Source organism: Vigna unguiculata, chromosome 4, assembly GCF_004118075.2.
Source record: "Vigna unguiculata cultivar IT97K-499-35 chromosome 4, ASM411807v1, whole genome shotgun sequence".
Taxonomy (NCBI): Eukaryota; Viridiplantae; Streptophyta; class Magnoliopsida; order Fabales; family Fabaceae; genus Vigna; species Vigna unguiculata.
Genome location: NC_040282.1, coordinates 11,398,961 through 11,424,326, shown reverse-complemented (window position 1 = coordinate 11,424,326; position 25,366 = coordinate 11,398,961). Strand labels below are relative to the sequence as shown.

The 25,366-nt window shown below is 34.7% G+C and overlaps 1 protein-coding gene and 1 pseudogene across 2 annotated transcripts; both read right to left on the bottom strand.

Moving 5' to 3' along the window:
• Positions 1-3,511: 3,511 nt before the first annotated feature.
• On the bottom strand, positions 3,512-7,450 carry LOC114181552 (annotated as a pseudogene).
• An 851-nt stretch (positions 7,451-8,301) lies between these two features.
• Positions 8,302-13,138, bottom strand: LOC114181472 (putative disease resistance protein At3g14460). 2 transcript variants are annotated; one of them, XM_028067939.1, is made up of 2 exons: positions 9,391-13,138; positions 8,302-9,284 (listed from the first exon to the last, which is right to left on the bottom strand). In XM_028067939.1, the coding sequence occupies exon 1, from the start codon at positions 13,006-13,008 to the stop codon at positions 9,472-9,474; it is 3,537 nt and encodes a 1,178-aa protein (XP_027923740.1). In that variant the 5' UTR covers positions 13,009-13,138; the 3' UTR covers positions 8,302-9,284; positions 9,391-9,471. The 2 variants fall into 2 exon arrangements, with proteins under 2 accessions (XP_027923740.1, XP_027923741.1); XM_028067940.1 differs by lacking the exon at positions 8,302-9,284 and having other exon boundaries at positions 9,471-9,600; positions 9,699-13,138.
• Between the last annotated feature and the right edge of the window lie 12,228 nt (positions 13,139-25,366).

The window sequence follows — 25,366 nt, the reverse complement described above, 5'->3', positions numbered from 1 at the left end:
TGGTACCCGCCGGAAAAAAAAAGTGTCAATTGCGTCTCCACTTTTGAAAAAGTGCATCAAGGTCCCTTTCAGAAAAAAATAATTAACGCCGTTAACGGCAGGCCACGTGTCACTCTCACGTTTTTTTAATTTCTTTTAATTTTTCTTTTAATTTTTTAAAAAAATTTTGCAAATTTTTTGTGTTGCCACGTGTCAAGTCTCTGTTTTGACACGTGGCAATGTCAGTGTCATGTGACAGGATAATGCCACGTGTGACAACTGTCATTGTACTAATTTCAATTTAGTACCCATATATATCTGATTGTTTCAATTTAGTCCCCATTTTTTGTGCCTTTGGTTCAATTTTATCCCAATTTTTTTTAATAATTGAAGAAGATTTTTTAAGTCATTTTTTTTATAAGATTAAAAGTAATTAAGTATAAATATTTTTACAACATTAAGTACTCTGAAATTTATATTAAAATTTAGTTTTACAAAAAATGTTATACTAATAGAACAATATAATCATCTACTTTTATTTTCAAAGTAAAACAATATTGTTTATGTCAAATTCAAGACCAAATCTATTATTTGTATAAATGTTATTTTAATTAAACCTATATTTTAATTTAAATATTTTTCCTTTTATATTTTTTTTAAAAATATTTTTTCCTTTTATATTTTTTAAAAATATTTTTAAAATTTATCAACTAGGTTTCATTAATGTTTGCAAATTTAATAAATGTTTTGGTTCTCATTAAGTTTTATTTGGTATTCTAATATAAAATGTAAACAATTATAATTTATTTCAAAGTATTTGATATCGAAGAAACAATCATACTCCTAATATTGAATATTTGATAATATTATGTTTCTTTTACCGTAATTCTTTATTATTTTATAAAAATTAATTAAAATTAATGTTAAAGTAGTAAAAAAATGGGTATGGGTATGGGTACGAGATTATACCCGTTACCCGGTGGGGATGGGGATAAGACAAAAGTTTGATACCCGTTGAGTTTGGGTATGGGTATGGGGATGGGGATGGATTTTTTTTACGGGGATGGGTATGGGATAGTAAAACCCGTCCCCGCCCCGCCCGTTGCCATCCCTAGTGTGATATGATAATTAAAGAGTGATTAAAGTGGTGGATTAAAAATGGATAAAAAAAAAAAGGTCAAAATATCATTATCCTACTTATAGATTTGCTTTGTTTCATAAGCTTAGTATAACTTTGCAATTGTTTGAAAAATGGTATGGTGTCTCGTCAATGTGTATTGGTGTGATGAAAATACTCTTGCAATGGTTTTGCTTATTTTGAATAAGAAAAATGATATTTTAACTCACTATTTTTTACTTAATTTTAACTTACTACTTCGATCACCATTAGATCATTTATTTTGATTTTTTTTAGTGATGTGATGTAATGATCTAATAGTGATTAGAATGATGAGTTAAAAGTGAGTCAAAAAAAGTGAGTTGAAGTATCATTGTACTTTGAATAACTAATTGTATAGTTTTGTGATTTTAGGACACTTTGTAATATTTATTGCTTTGTATGAATTTAGTAGAAGTTAATGGAAAGCATGTATGAAAGATAACATAATAGAATTATATATTAATTCTATATTGTCATCAAAGAAGTAAAAAAATGATATATATGTGTGTGGTGTGAAATGAGGATCTACTCAACGTTGAATCTCTCTACTAACACGATTAGAGCTGTCAAAACGGGTAACCTGGTCTGACCCACCACGGGTTGATGATTTAGTGAGCCAACCCAACCCGGTTCACTTTTTAGCAAACAAAAAAAATTCGAACCCGGCCCACCATGGGTTGGCGGGTTAAACAGGTTGTTTTTTTTTTTCCAATCAAAACTAAATTGTGATTCTAATTAAAATCTAAATAAACTTTAATACAATCCAAATACAAACCAAAATAAAAAAAATTAAAAATTATTTATGTGTTGGACAAAAAAACAACTTAACATGATCCAAATGTAAAGTCCAACTTAATAAAAAAAAACACTTGTATGACCCTTTTATTTGCGGGTTGGTGAGTCAACCCGACTCACCACGGGTTCAACCCGGATGAGCCGGATTAAAAATCAATCCATATTGAAATTTATAAAAAAATTTCAACCCAACCCGATCCAAACTTATAGTGAACCGGATTAGCTCGCAGGTTCCAACCATTTTAATAGCTCTATACACGACCATCCAGTTTTAAACCACATGCAGTAAATTGAAAATCCCTTAAATAGATTCAATTCACGTTGCACTTTCTCCAACAATCTTGACACAATAGAAGATTTTTTTTAATGACAATAAAAAATATTACTAAATCATCAAAAACATTACTAAATATTGATAACATTTAATCAAATCTTATTAATGTGATTTAGTGATATTATATCAAATACTTGTTGTAACATCCATTTAACCGTATAACCTATCAAACAAAACATTTACATAATTGATAAAATCAAAGCATAAAAATTAATACATAAATCTCATATTACAGTCATCTCAAAATAGATAAATTGAAATACAAAATAAAGTATAATTGTCAAAGAGTTTTTGAAAGGAAAACTAGGATCTAACACGAGAAAATATAGATGTAACAATTCAACAACATCTCCTTCTCCTCCTCCTTTGCTCTAATCCAGCTCCAAAATCTTCAATTATTCACACATATTGCAAAAGGAAACATATACCAAAAAAAACAAAACACAAGACAAAGAATAAGCTAATAAATTTAAAAAAAAAAAAAAACACACAAACACACATTAATTCACTATTAATACAATAGTACAAGGTATACACAAAAAATCAATTATTTACATACATATATATAAAACTAAGACTCAATTAATCCAGATATGATATCGAATCATGATAAGTTATACACTTGTAATAACATTCAATGTTTTACATAAAGATAGACAGTATCACACATAAAGTTAATTTAGTGTTGTACAACAAAAAATAAACCAATGATCTGGACAAATTTAAGAATATTACTATTAACTAATCATCAACGTCAATAACCAAATATTTATATTTATCAAAATTTCATTTCCTCTCTTAATTTATCCAACATCATTCTAGTTTATTCTTTTAATGTTATGAATCATATTTGTTTCTTACATTACGACAAAACCTCGATTAAAATATTTCTTCTACATTTAATAAATATTTTCTTATATTCTACATAAATAAACTATTTTCAAAACAGTTTTTTCCTTCAAAAAGGATTAAAAATATTTTTTTTCTCTAATTTTAACCATAGTTTATTATTCTTCTTCTTAAAATCTCTTTAATTATCATGACTGTGCAATACAACTTGTCAAGTTTATTTTTCCATTAGAAATATCTATATTTTGTTAAATAGTTAATTTTCTAAATACAATTTACAAAAATAAATATATAAATATATAAAAATAATAAATTATATATTTATATAAACATAATTTATTATTAGTCCTCACAAATGTTATTCTTTTTCATTAATTTTTAGTATTTGATCCATTAAGTGTTTAGGATTGTTTTTCAAATGTTGACTTTAAAATGTTCAAAGAACCTTAAATAGGATTGTTTTTTTACCAATGTCAATTGGAAAACAAACTTATCCCCTAACATTGATAAGAAATAGACAAGAAAACCCAAAAAATAATATTGTAAAATTAACGTTGATTGATGTCATGGAAAAGGTTGAGAGAGATATTGTGGAGAATTAGCAGCTGTAACGCGAATGATCCAATAATCTGATTTTTAATGTGAGCAATCTTTTCCCAGTCTTCGCCTTCAGGATTTCGACAACGCTCACTGATTAATGGACACAACCAGATTTCAAGAAAAGAGATGGATTTGGGCAGACCCTGCTCTGAGAGAGGAGAGGTGGGAGAGACCCTTGTAGTTCAGCTTTTTGAGAGTTGGGCAATTGTAGATTTTTAGAAAGGTAAGAGAGGGTGGCAACAAACCTTCATCAGGGAAACACTCTTTATCCACCTCTTCAACATACAACCTTTCAAGACAAGTGTTGGCACCCAAAGCCTCTCTCAGGGAGGCGATAAGTCTGAAACCGGAAAGAGACACATCTTTTATATTTGATGGCAAACCTCCTTCTTGAAACATCTCCACTTTTGGACAATCAGTTATCTCTAGTGTTTTGGCAACAATTTCAAATTTGGCGCTGCTTTAATTCTGATTATTTGTAACCACGGTGCAGATAATCCTTCAAATTGAGGACAATCTCCAATTCTTAGTACCTTGAGATGATTATGAGCATGCTCCTGTGACACTCTTTTTAGGTTTTGGCACCAACTCAATTGAAGTAAACGGAGGTTTGGAAAGAAATCTAGCGGAAAGATTGTAAGAGAGGGGCAGCCACGAGTAATGCTCATTACTTCAAGGAAATTGAAATCAGTAATAGGAATATTCACAAGTGGGCATGAATTAATATTTAAGTATTGAAGCGACGATGTGTCCATGTTGTTTACGCTAATTGTGAGCTTATCACAGCCATCAATAGACATATCCTTTAAATGAATAAGTTGCTCTGGCAGACCTTTCAGCTTAGGACATTGATAGATAGTAAGACGTTGAAGACGTGGAAAAGAATTAGTTTTACATTCCCATTCTTCCCATTCCTTCATATGGAAGATGTTTAGTCTTTCCAGGGACGTGAAAGAAGAAGAGTTGCTCCCATAAAATTCAGCACCAATGCTCACTATTCCATCAAGTCCTTCAATCTCGAGGGTCTTCAGAGATGACAATAGTCCAAGGGGAGGCAAACATAGACAATTTTTACAGTTATTCAGCCTTAAGAACACCAAATTAGATAATGAATTATCAAATACCCAACTTGGAAATTGTGTACCGTGATAGCTCCAGATTGACAAATGCTCCAAGTGAATGGAAGGTTGGAGATTCTCAAGCACTTCTTTTTCTTCCCTTGCATCATTAGGGACGTGATTTGAATTCCATATTAACCCTAACTCCACAAGGTGTTTATCTTTCAAATTTGCCTCTAGTGCATCCAAAGGATTCACAATATTTTGCACTTGATAAATTGATAGCCTCCCATGAAGATTGAGTCCTCCCAACTGCTTAATACTGGACTCATTATGGACACAAAACGCATCCAGTAAATCAAGATTCTTCAATTCTCCAAAATGCATCGGCATCTTTGTTACCTTTGTATCTTCAAATTCCAGACAATGTAATTTGGTGAGTTTATGTATATTTGAGGGCAACTCCTCCGGATATGAACAACAGTTCAACTTCAATACTAGTAAGTTATAAAGGAAACATACTGAGTCAGGTAGCTTTTGTATCTTAGTATATGAAAGGTCTAACGAACGAAGATGTTTAAGAGCACCGACAGAATCAGGAACCTCTGTAATAAGATCACCAAATCCACTCAATGATAAGACGCGCAAAAACTTGAACTTGGAGAACAATTCATCAATCAGAATCAATTCACAAGGAAGACCGTGAATATTATTTGTCATTGGAATAAATGAACGCAGTCTTTTAGCATCAATTAAACTCCCCATACCATCGTCATATACTTCATTATCAATTGAAAATGAAAAATGACGGGTTGTTTCGGGTATACGCTCTCCTTTATCAAATTTGAACATGAAACACGAGTTTCCACAAACATATTTTGCCAAATCATTCAAAAGGTCGTGCATGACAAATCGCATTTTAATGCTTGACTGAAGAAAAAAAGACCTTGTTAATAGATCATCGAAATATTGTTCATCAACTTCTTCTACATTCTCGATATGTTGAGAGTGACGGAGAAAATCTTCAGCCATCCATAACAAAGTTAACTCCTTCTTATCAAATTCATAACCTTTGGGAAATAATGCACAATAAGCAAAACACCTCTTAAGATGAGAAGGAAGGTGTTGATAACTCAGTTTATTTGGATGCAGGGATAATTTCACGTTCATTTGATAAGTTCCATGTGTCACTTTCCAATACGCTTTTCCAATATGAAATGGATGATTTTGTACGGAGAAGGCATCCAATTGTTTTCAAAGCTAGAGGTAATCCTTTGCACTTCTCAACTATGCTTCTACCAATCTTCTTTTTCTCATCATTCAATTCATGATCATCATCTTTTGGTGCATGCTTTTTAAAAACTTTCCAGCATTCATCCTTTTCTAATTGCTTTAGGTGATGCACTTTAGATCTCATGTTAGAAGCAACTTTCTCAGCACGTGTTGTGACAAGAATTCTACTTCCTGGAGCCCCGTAGTTAAGAGGAGTTTGCACAACTTCCCATTCTTCTCGTTTTTCGTTCCAAACATCATCCAAAACAAGAAGAAATTTCTTCCCTGACAATTTTTCTTTCAGATTTTTGTGAACCATGTTTAAGTTCCCACTATCATCTTTTTTATCAGCGATTGACTCAAGAATTGTTTTTGTCACTGTCAAAACATCAAAATGATCTGAAACACAGATCCAGGCTTTGATATCAAATTTTGCATCATCGATCTTTGGGTCATTGTACACATGTTGGGCGAGTGTGGTCTTACCTAATCCACCCATGCCCACAATGGAAAGTATAGATAGATGGTTATGATTGTCAGTTTCCGAAGTGAGCCAATTAAAGATAATTTCTTTGTCCGCATCTCTGCCGTAAATAACACTTTCAACAACCAAAGAAGATGATGGCAATTTTTGTGGCACTTTACTATCTGGTCCATCACCAAAATAACTATACTTTTTCAGGCCAAGAGCATCCTTTTGCTTTGCAAGATATTCTAGTTTTTCTGTGACTTCTTTCATCCCCGAGTTAATTTTCTTGTTAAATGAACGGAAAGTAGAATCGAAGAAATTGGATACCTTGGAAGTCAAGCTTTGAGGCGCAGATTCAGCTTCCACGTTGCATTTGATGAGTTCATAGTCAATTTCATCCAAGAGAACCTCTGCATCAAAGACAGCGTCGTTGACAGCAAGAAGCCATGCTTTGACGTAGGGATCTCTGAACTGCTTTTGTTCTGCATCATCAGCGTGATATTCAATTTGCTGAGCAGCTTCTCATCAAGTTTTCTTCTACGAAAGAAGTCTAAAACTTCAGGAGAAGCCACCCTGTCAAACGCAACCAGAAGGAAAGCAGAGAGAAGAGCACCACCAACGAGTTCTGCTGCCATGGTAAGGAAAGGGAGTGGAGGAGTAATGGAAGTGTGAGATGATTTCACAATGATTCAGTGCAGGGATGCTATAGTGATGAAATGAGTAGTTAGCTATTTTATCAAGAGCGGTGACTTGACTTTAAGAGCAGTGAACATCAATACTTTACCCAACCAATAACTTTTAAGTCTTTCTGACAAAGCAAATTTTCTGAGCCATAATGATCCGTTGCATTTACAGGTTTCGTCATCGTGCGATAAAAAATGGATGGTTGAAATATAGGACGAGTTTGAATGACCCATATAGATGTGAGGAGTTGGATACGCATTCAACGGTTTTGATGAATTTAAAGTGTGTAATTAGGGAGTGGTGAGTGTAGGAAATGTGTATCCGTATGGGCTGATGGTCCCAATGAAGCAATAATTGATGAGTTTAACAGTTGATTTTTCTTCGTTTGATTTTTCAAAGTTTCTTAGAGGGTTAATATGTCGGTCTTCTTAAGTAATATTAGATGTTCTATTCTCATCTGTGATGGTACATAATCAAGTATTAAGGTATTATTTAACATGAAGATTAGGAAACAATTTGAGAAACAATGGCGTCTGAATTGATACTCTCTTTCTTTTTTTTAATTGTTACATATTTTGAAATATTTATAATTTAACTTATTTATTGTTTTCAAATTTCAAAAAAATGTTAATTATTTTTTTATTATGTATGGACCTTTACTCTGCATCTAATCTTTAATTAATTTAGATAAATGCATTTATCAATATTGACTTCAATTTTTATAGTCACTGTAAGCCAGGTCATTTGTCTATAAGGCATAGTAGCAATACAATTTATTTTTAACAATGTATACATACTTTTAACATAAATCAGTATTAAGTAGTAAATCAATTGACAGTGCGACAATGAGTTCAAATTGTGAATTGCTTGAGCTGAATTCTCATATTAAGAGTAAAAGAGGTGACTGTTTGAATATAAAAGATTTCCAGAGAGGTGATTTGAAATGAAACAGGGAGACATGGTCTCTTCCGACATGGCTTCATTTCCATAATATACTAAACTTTCTTTCTTGCGACATGTATTTATTATACACAGATGTCATGTTTCTGGTTGTTTTCGGAACTTCCATTAGATAATAAAGATCATTTGTATATATAATATATTGTAAAAATCTAATTCTTTTTCCATTAAGAAATACAGATACAGTTTCCGGTATAACAAATACTCAAGTTTGTCACTATCAAAACATCAAAATGATCAAGCTCTGTTACATGCTGATCCATTGGATTCCCAGGTTGAGTCAGTCGAAAACCGTGATGTTCAGATTAAGAATGGACGGTTGAAATATAGGATGAGTTTGATTCACCCATATAAATTTGAGCAGTTGGATATGTTTCCTTTATATCATTGTGCATATGTTTGCTGGAAGAGTTAAGAATCAAACTCACTAACCCGCTCATATTTTGAACAGCTGTTTGCAGTGAAATGATTTTCTGAAATCTGTCATACTTCTTTGGCAAATCATCCAAGTTGTGTAAGTCAAAGCTCCTAATCACACAAGTTTTATTAGAGCACTACACGGAATTGAATTCAACCAATACACATAAGAAAAAATCCCCTGCAGGCAATACCAAAGATAAACAGCAGTATTACACTCAAAAAAATAGATGGTGAATTGATTCTTCATTTTTTTACATAGAGAACACATGGAACACAGAACAGCCCCTCCATAAGAAGTTGACGGCAATTTCTGTGACAATTTAATACTTGATTCAGCACCAGAATAACTACATTCTTTGAAACCAGGTGCACCCTTTTGCCTTGCAAGATATCCTAGTCTTTCTTGTTAAATGAACTGAAAGTGGAGTTGAAGAAATTTGATGCCTTATAAATGAAAGTTAGAAGTTGAGATTCAGCTTCCACTTTGCATCTGGTGAGTTGATAGTCTCTTTCATCCCAGAGATCCCCTGCATCAAACATGACCTCTTTGACATCAAAAAGCCATGTTTTCTAGCGTGGATCTTTGATGGAGTGCAGTGTGATGTTCAAGTTTCCCAGTAGCTTATCAAGTTTTCTTCTACAAAACAAGTCTAAAAACTTTAGGGGAAGCCAGCTTGTCAACCACCAACAAATTCTGCTGCCATCCTATGAATTGGAAACAAAGTGACTAATGGAAATCAGTAATTTGATCTGAAGTATATGGCAATAGCCCAAGATTGTATTTCAAAAGGTTCAAACTTCAAACAACTACCTGATGTGTGATTTCAAACTTCAAGTTCATGTCTCACATCTTCAATCACTATGTTTTCAAGTGAGCAATCTTTTCCCAGTCTTAGCCTTTTGGTTTCAGACCACACTGTTCAAGCAATGGACAACCAACAATTTTAAGTTCTGAAATGGATTCTGGCAGGCCCTCCTCTGGTAAACATCGGAGGTTGGGGCAGTTAAACAACAACAATTCCTGAAGAGTGGAGAGGTGACAAAGACCACTGTAGTCAAGGTTTTTAAGATCTAAACAGTTACTGATTTCCAGAGAAGTAAGAGAGAAAGGCAAGAAACCTTCATCAGGAAAAGACTCCACATCCAATTTTTGAACAGACAAGACTTCTAGAGAGTTGTTGGCTCCCAAAGCCATTTTCATTGAGGCCATAAATTTGGAGCAGTCTGAGAGATCCATGGTATTTAGATTTGATGGCAAACCTCCATCAGAGCACAACTCCACTTGTGGACAGTCTAATATTCGTATGTCTGTAAGAGATGGAAGGAGGATATCCATGCGTTTAGGCAATAATTTCAAGTTCTTCAATTCTTTAATACTAAATTTTACTAGCTTGGGGGCAGATAATCCTTCCATGGGAAATGATTCAAATTGAGGTGATTTGCTGATATCCAGATCCTTGAGATGATTATGAGTGTGATCCTGTGAAATCATTTGCAGATTACAACACCTGAGTTTGAGTGAACAAAGTTTTGGGAAGAAATCTAGAGGAAAGGTCATTGGAGAGTCAAAGCCTCCATCTATATCCAGTGTTACAAGTAAATTGTAGCGAAGTCTCAATGGAATATTAATGTACAGACAAGAATAAATGTGTAAGACTTCAAGAGAATTATTATTTATGGTATCCCCTATCCTTTCCAGGGTTGATGATTCCGTGTTGTGTCCGCTAATGGTGAACCTTTCACATTCACAGATAATTATTTGCTTTACGTGAAGAAGTTGGTTTGGCAGCCCTTTGAGCTTGGGGCAATGTACTATAGAAAGATGTTGAAGACGTGGGAAAGGAGTTTCACAATCCCATTCTTCCCACTCCTTCATATTATAGAAATACAATGTTTCCAAGCATGTAAATGAAGAAGAGCTACTCCCATGGAACTCAGCACCAACACCCACTATCCCATCAAGCTCTATAATTGTCAGCTCCTTGAGGAATGGCAAAAGCCCAAGGGGAGGCAATTGCAGAACATATTTACAACCTATCAATCTTAATGACACCACGTTTGATAAGGAACTATCAGATAACCAACTTGGAAATTGTGTACCACCATAGTGACTGATTGAGAAATTCTTTAAGTGTTTGGGAGGTTGTAGATACTCGAGTACTTGTTTTTCTTTCCTTGGATTGTCGGGGATCTGGTTTGAATTCCATTCTAACTCTAGCTTTACAAGGTGCTTTTTATTTTTCAAATCTACTTGTAAAGCATCTGAGGGATTCAGAATATTCTGCATATCACCAATTAAAAGCCCTCCATGAAGATTGAGCCCTACCAGCTGTTGAATACCGCTACTTTTGCCAACATAGAACGAACTCAGTACTTGGAGATTCTTCAACTTCCCCATATGCATTGGCATCTTTCTCACTGAAGTACCTATAAATTCAAGGCAACGTAAATTGCTGAGTTTGTACAAATTCGAAGGCAACTCCTTCAAAAGGAGACAATAGTTAAGCTTTAGTATTTGCAAGTTATAGAGCAAACAACTTGAATCGGGTAGTTTTCTTATATGAGTACAGGAAAGGTCTAAAGAACGTAGATGTTTAAGATCACCTATCGAGTCAGGCACCTCTAGGAGGCCAGAGCAACATAGCAAAGATAAGGTGTGTATGAACTTAAACTTGGAGAACAACTCATGAAATGAAACCTTGCATTGCCATGGATCGTTTAGAGGGGACAATTTTATAAATGTAGGAAGTGGAATAAATGTGCGCAACCTTTTCGCATCATATGAACTGTCAAAATACTTAACGTCATTGATTGCAAATGAAATATGACGAGCCCTTTCTGGTATAAATAATGCTTTATCAACTTCTAAGTTGAAGTATATATCTCCACAAACATATTTTGCCAAATCGTTGAGAAGGTCATGCATGACAAAACATGATTCCAATCCGCTTGACCGTTGAAAGAAAGACCTTGATAATAGATCATCAAAGTACAATTCACCAATTTCTTCTGGGCTCTTATTATGTTGAGGACAGTGTAGAAAATTTTCAGCTAACCACAACAAAATTATACTCTCCTTGTCAAACTTGTAATCTTTGGGAAATAGAGCAAAATAAGTAAAACACCTCTTGAGATGCGAAGAAAGGTGATGATAACTCAGTAAAAGGGCAGGCATAATTTCATTCTCTTCTCTCGGTAAGTCCCATATCTTACTTTCCAGTACACATTCCCGTTCTGAAAAAGATGACTTTGTGTGCAGAAGACTTCCAATTGCTTTCAGGGCTATAGGTAATCCTTTACACTTTTTAACTATCTTTATGCCAATATCCTTCATCTCAGCATTCAATTGAGGATGATCATCTTGGAATGCATGTTTTGCAAAAACATCCCAGCAATGATCTTCTTGTAAATGCATCAGGCGATGCACTTTACTTGACCACATTGTAGTAGCAACTTTCTCGCTACGTGTTGTTACGAGAATTTTACTTCCGGTTGCCCCAAAATTAAGAGGAGTTTGCACAGCTTCCCATTTATCTCGTCTTTCGTTCCACACATCATCCAAAACGAGAAAGAATTTTTTCCCAGACAATTTTTCTTTCAGTCTTGCATGAGCCATTTCTAGGTTTCTGCTATCATCTTTGGATTTAGTGATTGCCTCAAGAATTGTACTTGTCACCACCATAACATCAAAATAATCTGAAACACAAACCCAAGCTTTGATGCTAAAATGAACCTCCTCCATCCTTGGATCATTGTACACATGTTGGGCAAGTGTGGTCTTACCCACTCCACCCATACCCACAATAGAAAGTATTGATAACTGGCTATGATTGTGAGTTTCAGATGTGAGCCAATTAAAGATAGTTTCTGTGTCATCATCTCTTCCATAAATAACATTTTCAGCCACCAAAGAAGTTGATGGCAATTTTTGTTGCACTTCACTGACACTGCCTGGTTGAAGACCAAAATAAGTAGCCTCTTTCAAACCAAGATCACCCTTTTGGCTGGCAAGATATTCTAGGTTCTCAAGGACTTGTTTCAAGCCTGAGTCGATTTTCCTGTTAAATGAACTGAAAGTAGAATTGAAGAAACTTGATACCTTGCTACTGAGGCTTTGACATTCAGACTCAGCTTCCACTTGACGTTTGGTGAGTTCGTAGTCTATTTCATCCAAGAGATCCTCTGCATCAAACACAACATCTTTGACAGCAGAAAGCCATGCCTTGACACGTGTATCCATGAACTGCTTTTGCTCTGCATCATCAGCGAGAGAATTGATGGACAACAGTTTGATGTTGAGTTTTCTGAGGAGTGCTTCGTCAAGCTTTCTTCCACGAAAGAAGTGTAGAAGTTTAGGAGAGGTTACCCTGTGAAATGCAACCTGCAGAAAAGCAGAAAGAAGAGCACCACCAACGCATGCTGCTGCCATGGTAGGAATAGGAAATGGTGTGGATGAATGGAAATGAGTAACTTCAATCGCAGGTTATGACAATGGCTTGGAACAGTGCCTGTTGAGTTTTCATTGGAATTCAGAACTGCATTTGATGAACGATTGAATCACTGACTTTGACTAAGATAAAGGTACGTATTTGAATGGATATTTTGACTGACTTAGCACAAAATATCTGATCGATTGTTTCCCAAACAAGAGGACATTGCACATGACGTAGTCACATGCAGATTTTCAAACAATGAGGTGGAGAGCTTGGGATTTTCTGTCTCGTGATTGGGAGGGTTTTGTATGTCTAGTGTACATAGAAAATATATAGGAGTGTGAGGAAGTCAATAAAAATGGACTTATGGAGAATAATGAATTGAAGTGGGTGGAGTGGAAGATTAAAAAGATGGGCTTGCGAGAGATGTAAAAAAAGGGTGGCAAACAGTAAACAAAAATCTTTCTTTCAAGAGATTTAGGCCTAACAAAAGCTACGCCATACTTCTCTTTTCTCCTATTTTCTTGTGTTGAAAACTATTTTATTTATTTTGTTTGCTTTTCCTTTATCCTTTATTTGTAAAATGATTTTTCTTATTCTTTAATTTTCTTAATTAACTTTTTAATCTTTTTATATTTTTAAATCCAAAAAGGCAAATTATTTTTTTAAGAAACTTTTATTTATTAATAATTAAAAATCTATTTATGATTGTTTTTTCTTTTTCTAATAACCTTTATTTGTCCGGATGAAATTAGGTGTTTACACTTGCATTTCTTGTTTCTACTTGCGATGATCGATTGTACCTTATACAGAAGTAGATGATTGTATATGTGTAGAGAAAGATGCACAATGATGAAAAGTGAGAGTTGGGCAAGACCGATTGATGTTTAGGCCGTCTTACAAATTTTATTGTTATTTGTTTTCAATTTTGTCAAGTTATATTGTAGACGTAAGACATGAAGTTTCTTTTTTATTTGAGATTTAAATAAAGTGATAATGTTTTTTACAATAAGGTTTAATTACTCGGATGGTACCCACTTTGGTGTGTCAATGTAGTACCCGCTTTTAAAAGAGTGTCAATTGGATTCCAACTTTTGAACAAATGATTCAATTAGGTCTTTTTAGGCAACAATTATTAATGTCGTTAACGGCTTGCCACATGTCAGTATGAGGTTTTTTTGATTTTTTTTAATTTTTTTTACTTTTTTTTAATTTTTAATTTTTTTTGCAAGAAAAAAATGTCATATGTCATGTCCCCAGTTTGACACGTGGCACTATCAGTGTCACATGGCAATGCAATGCCTATATGTCAGTGTCACCATCAAATGTCATTGTGTTAATTTCAATTTAGTCCTCATATATGTTTTCTGCTTCAATCTAATATCTACTTATGTGTATCTGATTCAATTTTGTCCCAAATTTTTTTAATAATTAAAATATTTTTTTAATTCATCTTTTATAAGATTAAAACTAATTGACTATAAATATTTTTACAAAATTAGGTATTGATATTTATATTGTTTCTCTCCAATTGTGGATCAAATTTATTAAAAATGACTTTTTAACATATTACTTTATTAATTACTTTTTATTAAGTATTCATGTTTTGTTAATTATTACTTTTTTTTTTAAAATAGAACAATATTGTCTCTCACTAATTTTAAACTAAAATTTTTATTTGTATGAATGTTATAGTCATAATTTTTTTTATTAAAAATAACTTAAAAATGACTTTTATCATTAAATTTTAATATAAATATTAATAGTTAATTTTTGTAAAAATATTTATACTTAATTAATTTTAATTTTGTAAAAAATGAATTTTAAATGGAGTGTTACAAATAGGAAAGCGACAAAAATCGAGTGTTATTGTAAGGCCCAATATCTCCCGTTTTGTTTTATTTCATAGACTGTCCAATCTTTTGGCCTAAGGGGAGCCGACCCAATTCGTTTCTGACCTAAAGTGCCCAAACCCTAATTTGAGCTCATTTTCGTAAAAACAGATTTCCCTTCCCTTTGAGCTGCTGCCGCATCTGCTAGGGTTCCAGAGCACACCTTCAGTTCGCGTTCCGCTTGACTCCGTTCTTGACCCACGTAAGTGTTTCCAATCCATGCTTCTAAAATCTATGGTCCTACTTTTCGTGTGTAGTGTTAGAGTCTCCGTAGTAAACACTCTCTATTCGTTTTTCCAGCTTTGCGACCTTCTCCTAGAGCTGTGGTACTCCGTTGTTCGGTGTCGAGGCACTTAAAACTAGCTCATTCTAGGTAAGGGAAGCTAGAACGTCTTCATGTGGTGTGATTTGGCTTGTATCGTTGTGGTTTGTGGATTCTTTGAGATTGTGTGCTGCTATGAGTGTCTGGACTGGCTGGAACCTCTGTTGGGTGTGTGTGTATGCGTTGTGCAGGTGCGAACAATAGCGGACACTGATAGTCTCGCCCAGGCGAGCTTGCCTCGCCCAGGCGAGATGTGTAGAGGCTCGCCCAGTGCTTTCTGCGCGAGTGGTCGCCCAGGTGACCCGAACGTATTTTTGAGCGAGCAGATGTCTCGCTTAGGCGGAAGGGGTCTCACATAAGCAAGATTACGCATGGGCCACTGTACTCTTTGTCGAGCTCTCGCCTAGGCAGAGGAGAACTCGCCTGAGCGAGACCCTCTAGACTGAACGAGGAGCTGGGCGAGGATGCGTCCCGAGATGTTGTGTTCTCTGTGATTGGATGTTTAAATTGTGTTTATGTGGGTTATTGTATGATGGCTTGATGGGGATGAATATGCATGATTGGGAAGAGATTATATGTGGGTGATTGTGAGCTTTGCATGATTTCTATATGAGTTGTACATGAGAAGTTGGATACATATATATGTGCGTGTGGTCACAAATTTGGCATGAGCAACAATGGATCTTGATGGTTGGTAAACCAGTGGCATGAGCAACAATGGATCTTGATGGTTGGTAAACCAGTGGCATGATTTTGGTATGAGGAGAAACACTTTACTCTTGGTTGGGAATAACGAGTTGGTATTGATTCGGCATGTTAGGAAATGAGGATTTGTTTACGGATGATGGTATGAAATATTATGTGTAATGTATGTGAAAATTCTTAGTTGTTTATCATGTTGGTCTGTGTCAGTGCGTAATTCCTTGGAGTCTCTAGGTGAGACTTTCAGGGTCGTGCTTCAGTGGTCGGGACATAATTCCATGACCCCTGTTAGTGGGTGTCCATGGTGGTGCCTCATCTATATGGTCTGGTAAGGATTCAAGGTAAGGTTGCATCCTAACACTCTAAGGGGTGAGTTAGTCTCACTTAGAGCGGACTGACTCATGTGGTGAGAGTAGTAGGAGGCCTGAAATTCATTAAGGACTAACCTTGTGTGTGAGGGAAATTGATTCATTATAACACTTGTAACACTTAGCTCGGGGGTGAGCAGCTCGGGGGTGAGTAGAGGTATCCACCACAAGCGCAAGCATCCGCTGAATTCGACCAGGCTATATGTATCAGGATGAGTCGAGTCTTAGTGTATTGATTGAAGGATCATAACATGCTTGGGTGATAGACGTATATTGTATGTGTGAACACTGAATTATGAAAGTACATTTGATTGCATGGTAAATATGTTGGCTCTAGCTTACCCTTACTTTTTGGTTGCTTTGTATGTTGTTCTTCTATCTTCGCGATGATCATCAATTTTATTGATGGGAGCAGATGCGAGAGGTAATCGTGGTCAACAGGGGAGAGACGAATCTGCTGCTTAGCCTCTTCGGGCTGGACTTTCTGTTCTTCTTGGGCTATCTTTGGGGCTACGGCCCATGTACTTGTCTGCCTTTATATTTCTCTTGTAAACCTAGTAAATTGTTTAATATGTTTCCTCTTTTTTCTTTTGGTGGCATCGCGGTATGCCTTGGTCTGTATGGTGTTATACTTAAACTCTAAGACTGCCTCGTTATATTATAATTGTGTGACGTTTCTTTAATTACGTGTATTAATTAAATGGGACGTTACAGTTACAAATCATGTAAAACTCCAATAAATCAAGACACATTCGATGCATAGCCATAGACATTGGTTTATTGGTTTATGAGTCTTTTCTCCTAACATGTTTATTTATACCCAATGCGAAACACCAACTCATGGCTCCAACTCCACTTTAACCTTATGATCTTTTAATTTCCTAGACAAAAAAAAAATATGGTAGCTTAGGTTAGTTTCCTCTTATTTTTCTGTTTTCCTCATAAAGGTAGTTTGATTGAAAAAAAATATATTATTTTTGTGATTCAAATAAAACTATTATAAATTTAGAAATAATGATTGAGATTATGGTAGAATGATTCTTTTAATTTCCTCGTCATTCTTAAACTTAGATGTCATATGATAATGTTTTCTATATGTGATGACTCTGTTCCATCAAAATTTTTCATTCTCCATCGTGTAAAACAAGAAAGATTATTCTAAAATAAGAAAACCATCAATAGACTAGTTATGCAATTAGTCTAACTTCTTCACTTCATCTTGTGTCTCATCAAAGGTTTTAGTTGATGTGATATATACACTAGCAAATTTTTCTCTCCTTATTTTATTTTAAATTTCTTGCAATAATCCTTTATAATAAACATGATATGAGAAGAGATGATAACCAAAATATAACTACAAAATATCATATAATAAAATCAAAACCTCTAAAGGGCGTTGGCTGTGTCATATTTCCAAAACTTAACAACAATCATGTGGCATATTGTGGAAAAATGGTTTTGCCTTCTATTTATTTACATTTATGATTCCTCCAATAAGTATATAAGCGTCCTTTGCTTTGAATATTCACACAAGACAACATTTTTATTCTTCTGATAGCAAGTAAAATCCATGCAGGGCAGAAACTAGATGAGGAGACAATGGTTTTGTTTTATACTGTCATGTGTATCACATTAAAGGGGGAATCTAGATATTTATGTAGAGATCATTTATCTAAAATTGTAAAATATCTAAGTATCATTATCCTTTCCAATAACAAACACGTACACGTTTTACAGTTCAACAATTACACAAACTTTACATGTTTTCTGACAACTACATAAAATCCTGCCCCTGCAAATTTAGTAAATAAATGGAAAGTTGGGGAAGAAAATTGTAACGTAAGTAGTGAAAGCTATTATTGTAATGTCCACTGTTTTAATGCCAATTCCCAAAACTAAGTCCAGTTTTTCTGTTTATTTTTTTTTTTCTGTTCTCTATTAAGTATTAAAAACACATTATTTTTTGAGATATCAGTCATTATCAGTGTATTTTAAAAGTATAACAGACAAATAACACAAAAAAAATCAATAGAGAATTTAAATTCAACAAGATGAGAATAGATACATGTTCAAGTCCCAAGAAAAGGAAGTATAAAAGTACTTGCATTTTCACAATTGTATTTGTTTCAAGAAGAATGTCCCTGAACAACTACTTACTCTAAAAGGAAGTATAAAAGTACTTGCATTTTCACAATTGTATTTGTTTCAAGAAGAATGTCCCTGAACAACTACTTACTCTGTTCAGTGTCCAGCTTAGAATCAAGTCAAGGGTCAGCCGATAAAGGTGTCTTCTGTAGAGATGGCAAATAAACCCGTGCCCGTGGGTATCACCCGAACCCGTCCCCGTTTTGACGGGGAATCCCCGCTTTGACTGGGTATGGGTATGGGTATGGGTAATACCCGAAATTTTCAACTAGGGATGGGGATATATATATACCCGCCCAAATACCCGTCCCCGCTTAAATTACTAAACTATTTATAATTTATTAAATAATCTAAAAAATATATATAAATAAATAATATATTTACACATAAAATATAATATAATATAATATAATATAATATAATATAATATAATATAGTATATATACATATAAATAAAATATACTTTTATATATATATATATATATATATTTACACATATACATGTAATATAATATAATATAATATAATATAATATAATATAATATAATATACATATAATATATATACATAATAATATAATATAATATATATAATATATACGTATAAAACAAATTAATCATTTAACTAGTGAGATCTTTTATAAACAAATTTATAACATTACAAATTTATAAAAATTTAAAAGAAATATATATATATATATATATATATATAAAAGCATAAAATATCTACGTATATACATATAATATATATACATAATAATATAATATATATTATTATATTTATATTATTATATAATATAATATAATATATACTTAAAATAAATATATATCTATAAATATATATATATATATATAACATATTTCTCATTCTCTTTGTTTTTTGTTATATAACATATTGGCAATTGCTTCAGTTTTAGATCCAAGGTACAAGATGGACATGTTAGAATATTATTTTTATAAATTGTATGGTAATGATTTTGATCTGAAACTTAGTAGGATTCGTCAAATGTGCTATGATTTGGTTTTGGAATATCAATAAAAAAAGAATGAAACTTCTTCTTATAGAGCTACATCATTGGAGTTGGGAAAGGATGTTGATAATGATGCGAATGAATTTTTAGAGTTTATGGCAAAAAAGAAAAAATCTAGAACTACAGTTATGAAAACAGAGTTGGATTATTACTTGGAAGAAGATAATTTACCGGTTACACAAGAATTTGATATCCTATCATGGTGGAAAACAAATGGGTTAAAGTTTCCAACCCTTCAAGCAATTGCAAGGGATGTTTTAGCTATTCCAATAACAACTGTAGCTTCTGAATCTGCTTTTAGTACTGGTGGTCAGATATTAACTTCTCACCGTAGTCGACTTCATCATATTACTATAGAGGCTTTGATGTGTACATGAAGTTGGATATGGAACTCAAACCATCTAGGTAAGTTACTCAAATTTATTAATATTTTTTGTTAGTATTTTTTGTGAATTCTCATCTAATATTCTACATTTGGTGTTTGTAGGTGTTAAAAAATTAAAAGGAAAAGATGTTCTCATGAGTGAAAATGAATCTGATGAAGAAGGTACATTATATTCTAGTAATTAAAATTTTCAATTTCAATTATTATATCATATCTAATTTTTCATTTTTTTTCTATGTGTAGGTGGATCGAATGCAAATGAAACCACTGATCATTTGTAAAATTAATAAATATTTTGGTTATTATAAAATTTTAGTAATGTGTAATTTTTTAGCTTTTATATAATTATTTGAATTTTATTTAGTTGTTATTTGATACTTTAATTTGAGATTTATACTATTATAATATTTTTCTTAATATTTGACATCATGAAAATCAAAAAGAGTATGTTATTTTAATATTGAATATTTTGATAGTATCATGATTCCGTTGGTGTGATTTTTAAATTTTTTTTATAAAAAATATTTAATTGATATATGGAACAATAAAAAAATGGGTATGGGTATGGGTATAAGAAAATACCCGTTACCCGGTGGGGATGGGGATGGGTCAAAAGTTGTATACCCGTTGGGTTTGGGGATGGGGATGAGGATGAATTTTTATTATGGGGATGGGGATGGGATCATGATACCCGTACCCGCCCCGCCCCGTTGCCATCCCTAGTCTTCTACTCCCTTCAGATTCAGATAGGAATGTTGTACAAAGATAAATACGATTAGCAGCAGATGTCGGCTTCCAATTAAATCATTAGTTTAAAAATTAACAATCAACAACTAACAAAAGAAATCATTAGACAAAATGATGAATGTATTAGCACAACAATGTAAATTCCATTTACATAGTCAAATATTTTCGCCTAACAAGATTGTAATTGAAAAGGTAGAGAGATAATGTGGAGTATCAACACCTGTTGAAGAGGCAGACAAACGAGAATTATTGCACATCTAATTTTAAACTTTTGAGCCAACACTTAGGTCTTCAATGTGAGCAATCTTGTTCCAGTCTTGGCCTTCGGGATTCTAACAACATTGTTCCAACAATGGACAATTCCAGATTTTAATAGAGGAGATCGATTTGGGGAGACCATCCTCTGGTAAGCATTGGAGGTTGGGACAGTGATGAAGTGTGAAAGAGGAGAGGTGGCAGAGACCCTTGTACTCCATCATTTTAAGATTTGGGCAATCAAAGATTTTTATAAAAGTGATAGAGTGTGGTAGCAAAACTTCATCGGGAAAAAAAAACTCCACATCCATCTTTTTAATAGACAAGCTTACAAGACATATGTTGGTACCCAAGGTCTCTTTTAGGGAGGCCATAAGTTTGAAACTTGAAAGAGACACCGGTTTTACATTTGGTGGCAAACCTCCAACTGGGAACATCTCCACTTTTGGACAATTAATTATTCGTAGTTCACTAAGTCTGTGTTCAGTTGAAGAGATAGATTTGAGATAAGGCTTGTAACGTCCCAATTAAATAGATAAAACCAATTTAATAAAGCGTCGCATACATGAATAATCAGAGAGTATGGAGTTTGGGATATGAAGGTACACAGTACACCAAACATATCCATAATAAAAGAGAAGAGGCACCAGACTGCCTAAAACAAAGTGAAATAGTTCTAAAGGTAGTACAAGGTCTTGTCCAAAAAAAGAGAATCATAAACTATTAGGTCTTCTTCAGTTGTAGGCTCCATAGTGAGCCCAAAACCCGTCCAACCCTCAAGCTGCAGCGTCTCTACTATCATTACCAATGTCAGGGATTCTCACGTCTACTCACATCAATAAAATTGATGATCATCGCAATAGAGAAAGCCACACACAACATACAAGCAAGCAAAAGGGTAAGCTAGTGTAAAGGAATCTTATATCATCACAGTCAACATGCAGTTTCAGGATCAAACATAAATAACAGACATTCACACATGGATTACCAAATCATTTAAGACCCCAAGACTCGACTATCCGGATACGCATAATGAGGCACCACCAGGCGACAGTGGAATTATGTCCTAGCAGTGAGGCATCACCACGAGGCCTTCGTGGAATTATATCCTTACATGAGGCACCACCACGTGGCCTTCGTGAAATTACATCTTGGCCTTGAGGCACCACCACGTTACCCTCGTGGAATTATGTCTTGCCGCTGAGGCACCACCATGAACTCTTACCTCGAGGTTCATGGAATTAAGTCCATTAGATGAGGCACCACTGTAACATCCCACCCGGATATTACGAATTAAAAAAATTAGAATTAAATACGTCAGCATCATTTATTAAATCTCATTTAATAATAATATCTCGTTTCCCCAAACCACGGGAAATGTAAAAGTTCATTAAGTTACCAGTAAGTCCACAAATACAAAATGGTGAGTTTAGTCAAGTAGGCCATGAGCCTTTACATCAGATTTTCAAAATGGAATAACAAAGACATAAACATAAAAGTTCCCATAATCATCCCCTCTCCGCAGCTAAACCTCACCAGCTCCACCTGCATCATTACCAGCTCACGTGTACCGCGTACACGATTATCGCCAAACACAAGCAGATAGGGTGAGCTAACAATTAAAACACACAAAAATATATCAAACATACATATACATGTATAACCAATACAAATAATGCAACAATAGCACCAACTATTTGTGTATATTGCATGACCATAATGTTAACACCCAATTTCGTCCGGGTAAAAAATAAAAAAAATAAATTTTGACCTAAATAATAATTAGGAAGAAAGTAAAAAAATAATACAAAAAATGAATATTTAATTGAGCATAAATATATATTTCTTTTTTTACTTTTTATCTTATTTCAACTTTATTTTCATCTTGTTTTTGTTTTGTTCGTTTTGTTTTTATTTTATGGCTTTTATTTCACTTTATTTTATTTTATTAATGTTATTATTGTTATTATCTTATATTATTTTTATATCCATTTTAACCTTTTTATTTTATTTTATTTTGTCTTATTTTATTTTATTTTATTCTTTCTCTTTATTTAGTTTCGTTTTTATTTTGTTGTTTTATTTTATGTTCTTTGAGTTTAATATGTTTTACTGCACTTTTATTTCATATTTGCTTTTTATCTTGTTCTTTTTTATTTAGTCGTTTTCCATTTTTTTATGCATATCCATTTTCATTTTCGTAACAACCTAATTCATTTTTATGTACCTGCAGCATTCTTTTTCTTTATTTTTACCTTGTTTTCATTCTGTTAAAAGTGTAACAAGTTTCTATCATGTTCATATCATCTTATTTTTTACACCCACCTTTATTCTCTTTGCACTCTAAGATTCTTCCAATCACACGTTACCACATTGCCACGGGTCCCATGTTTTCTCTCTCAACTTATTTTCTAGACATGCAAAAAAGGCTTCTTTTTTTCTCTGCACCAGCACAACCTACCCGCTGCAACTCTCTCTTACATTGTCGCTTCTCCACGTAGATTTCATGCATTAACCCTCGGTTCCATGCATTAATCTTCATACATCTCCTCTGTTTTAATCAAAAAGTTGTCGTTCTTGTGGTTTCCTCAATGATCAACACGCAACCGCCAACAAGGATTTTTTCTCTCCTATAACACGTTTCCTTTATCTGTCCTGGGAGGCCCAACACTTACTCACACTGAACAACAACCCAAAGTCTACTCTCCTCCACCTACACACGCAACTTCCAAGTATCAGAAAAGCACACACGGTGAGAGCACAAAAAGAGAACAAAAATGAGAGATAAAAAGAAGAAGAACAGAACAGAGGAGGGCGAGAAGAAAGGAACTGTCATAGGCATTGAGGATGTACAAGAGGTACACTTGCATCTTGAACGAACAGACCAAGACCACCACCAGGAGCTTCCGAGAAGTAAGCATCGTTTGTACCTTCAATACTTATGTGTCAACTTGATTAGTTGTTAGTTGTGTGTTGGATTGGTTGTATTTGATCTGTTACTGGTTCACGATTCCAATATGTTTATGTGTGGAGACCGTTGTTGCATTAATGGTTGAAAACGAGACATACACTAAACCCGTCCTCCATTCAACTCACGCTTCACTTTGTCGTCAGAGCCAACCCCTACACTAACACTTTCACTTCCTTCTTCAATACTCTGCATACCCAACACCCTAACATTGACTACGACCCCATTCTACACATTTTCATTCTCCTACAACCTGCACATAACCACAAACTGCACATAACAACATTCATCTCTCTCGCCATCATCAACATCACGCCCTCACCTCCACCAAACAAAATCCCCATACACACTTAATTCATTTTCCAAACTCCAGCACCTTCATTCAAATTCCAACCATCAGCCTCCATCATCATTTTCACATTCACCTGCATAAAAAACCAGAATAAAAAAACAGATTCACTGTCCTCCAATTATCACCACCTTCCCGCCGCACTCAACACAAACAACAATCCTTCCCAAAATCACCATCACCGTCACGCACTCTTCCACCATCAATTAATCTTTTTCTCATCTTTATCATTCACCTGCGCAAAATCAAAGAACAGACCCCCAATTCCAGTGCCAAACAGCCACATCCAATCGGAACAAAGAGATAAAAAAAAAACGAATTGAAGCAGTCGCCGGCGGCGAGTCAGGGTTTCTCGTAGAGGACTCGTGTGCAAACTGGTGCTAGGGTTGAGCCGCGTTGACGCGAGAAGGGAACTGGACTAGAATCTCCAGCGGTGTTCCTAGTTCCCAACAGCGGCGCTGCGACGGCGGTCTGGGTCGCGGTGAGCTGAGCATTGTCGGCAGTGGCTTTGGGCGTCGGAGCAGCGGCCGTTCGAGTCGTGCTTGGGAGGAGGGAGAGTGAAGGTCGCGTATCCTGGGCTCTCGTTAAGGTCTGTGGTGGCGTCGCTGTCGCCGTCTTTGGGTGGTTGCAGCGGGGAGACGATATCTCGGGTTGGATGCGTGCGCGAAAGGGAGTCGTTGAGCCGCCGGGAACGAGGGCGACGTCTCCGGCGTCAATAGGCGCCGCGGTGGTGTGGTGATGCAACGGTGAAGGTGGTCGTTGATGGTGGTCGGCGTCGTCGCCGGCGTCCCTGGCCTGCCGGAGTAAGTGAGGTGTTGATGATGATTGGTCATGGTTTTGGTTCCAGGCGCAAGAGGGAGAGAGGGAGGTGACTTGCCTCTTGTTTTTTTTTTCAGCAGCTAGGGTTTAGGTCAATTGGTTTCACTTGCCACGATTTTTTTTTGTTTTTTCGCCTTGCACCCCCATAGTTTCACCTTGCACCTACCATTATTTCGTTTTGGGCTAGAATACTGTTTACGTTCTGCACCCCCTATTTGGATTGTATTAATTGTTTTTTTACACCCTCTTTGCTTTAGGAACTCCTTCGTGTACCCCCGTTTTTAATTCTTACACCTCTGTTTTGCGTTTCCTTAACACATTCCTTTATTTACTGCACGCACCCCACCTGTTACTTCACGCACCTCTTACATG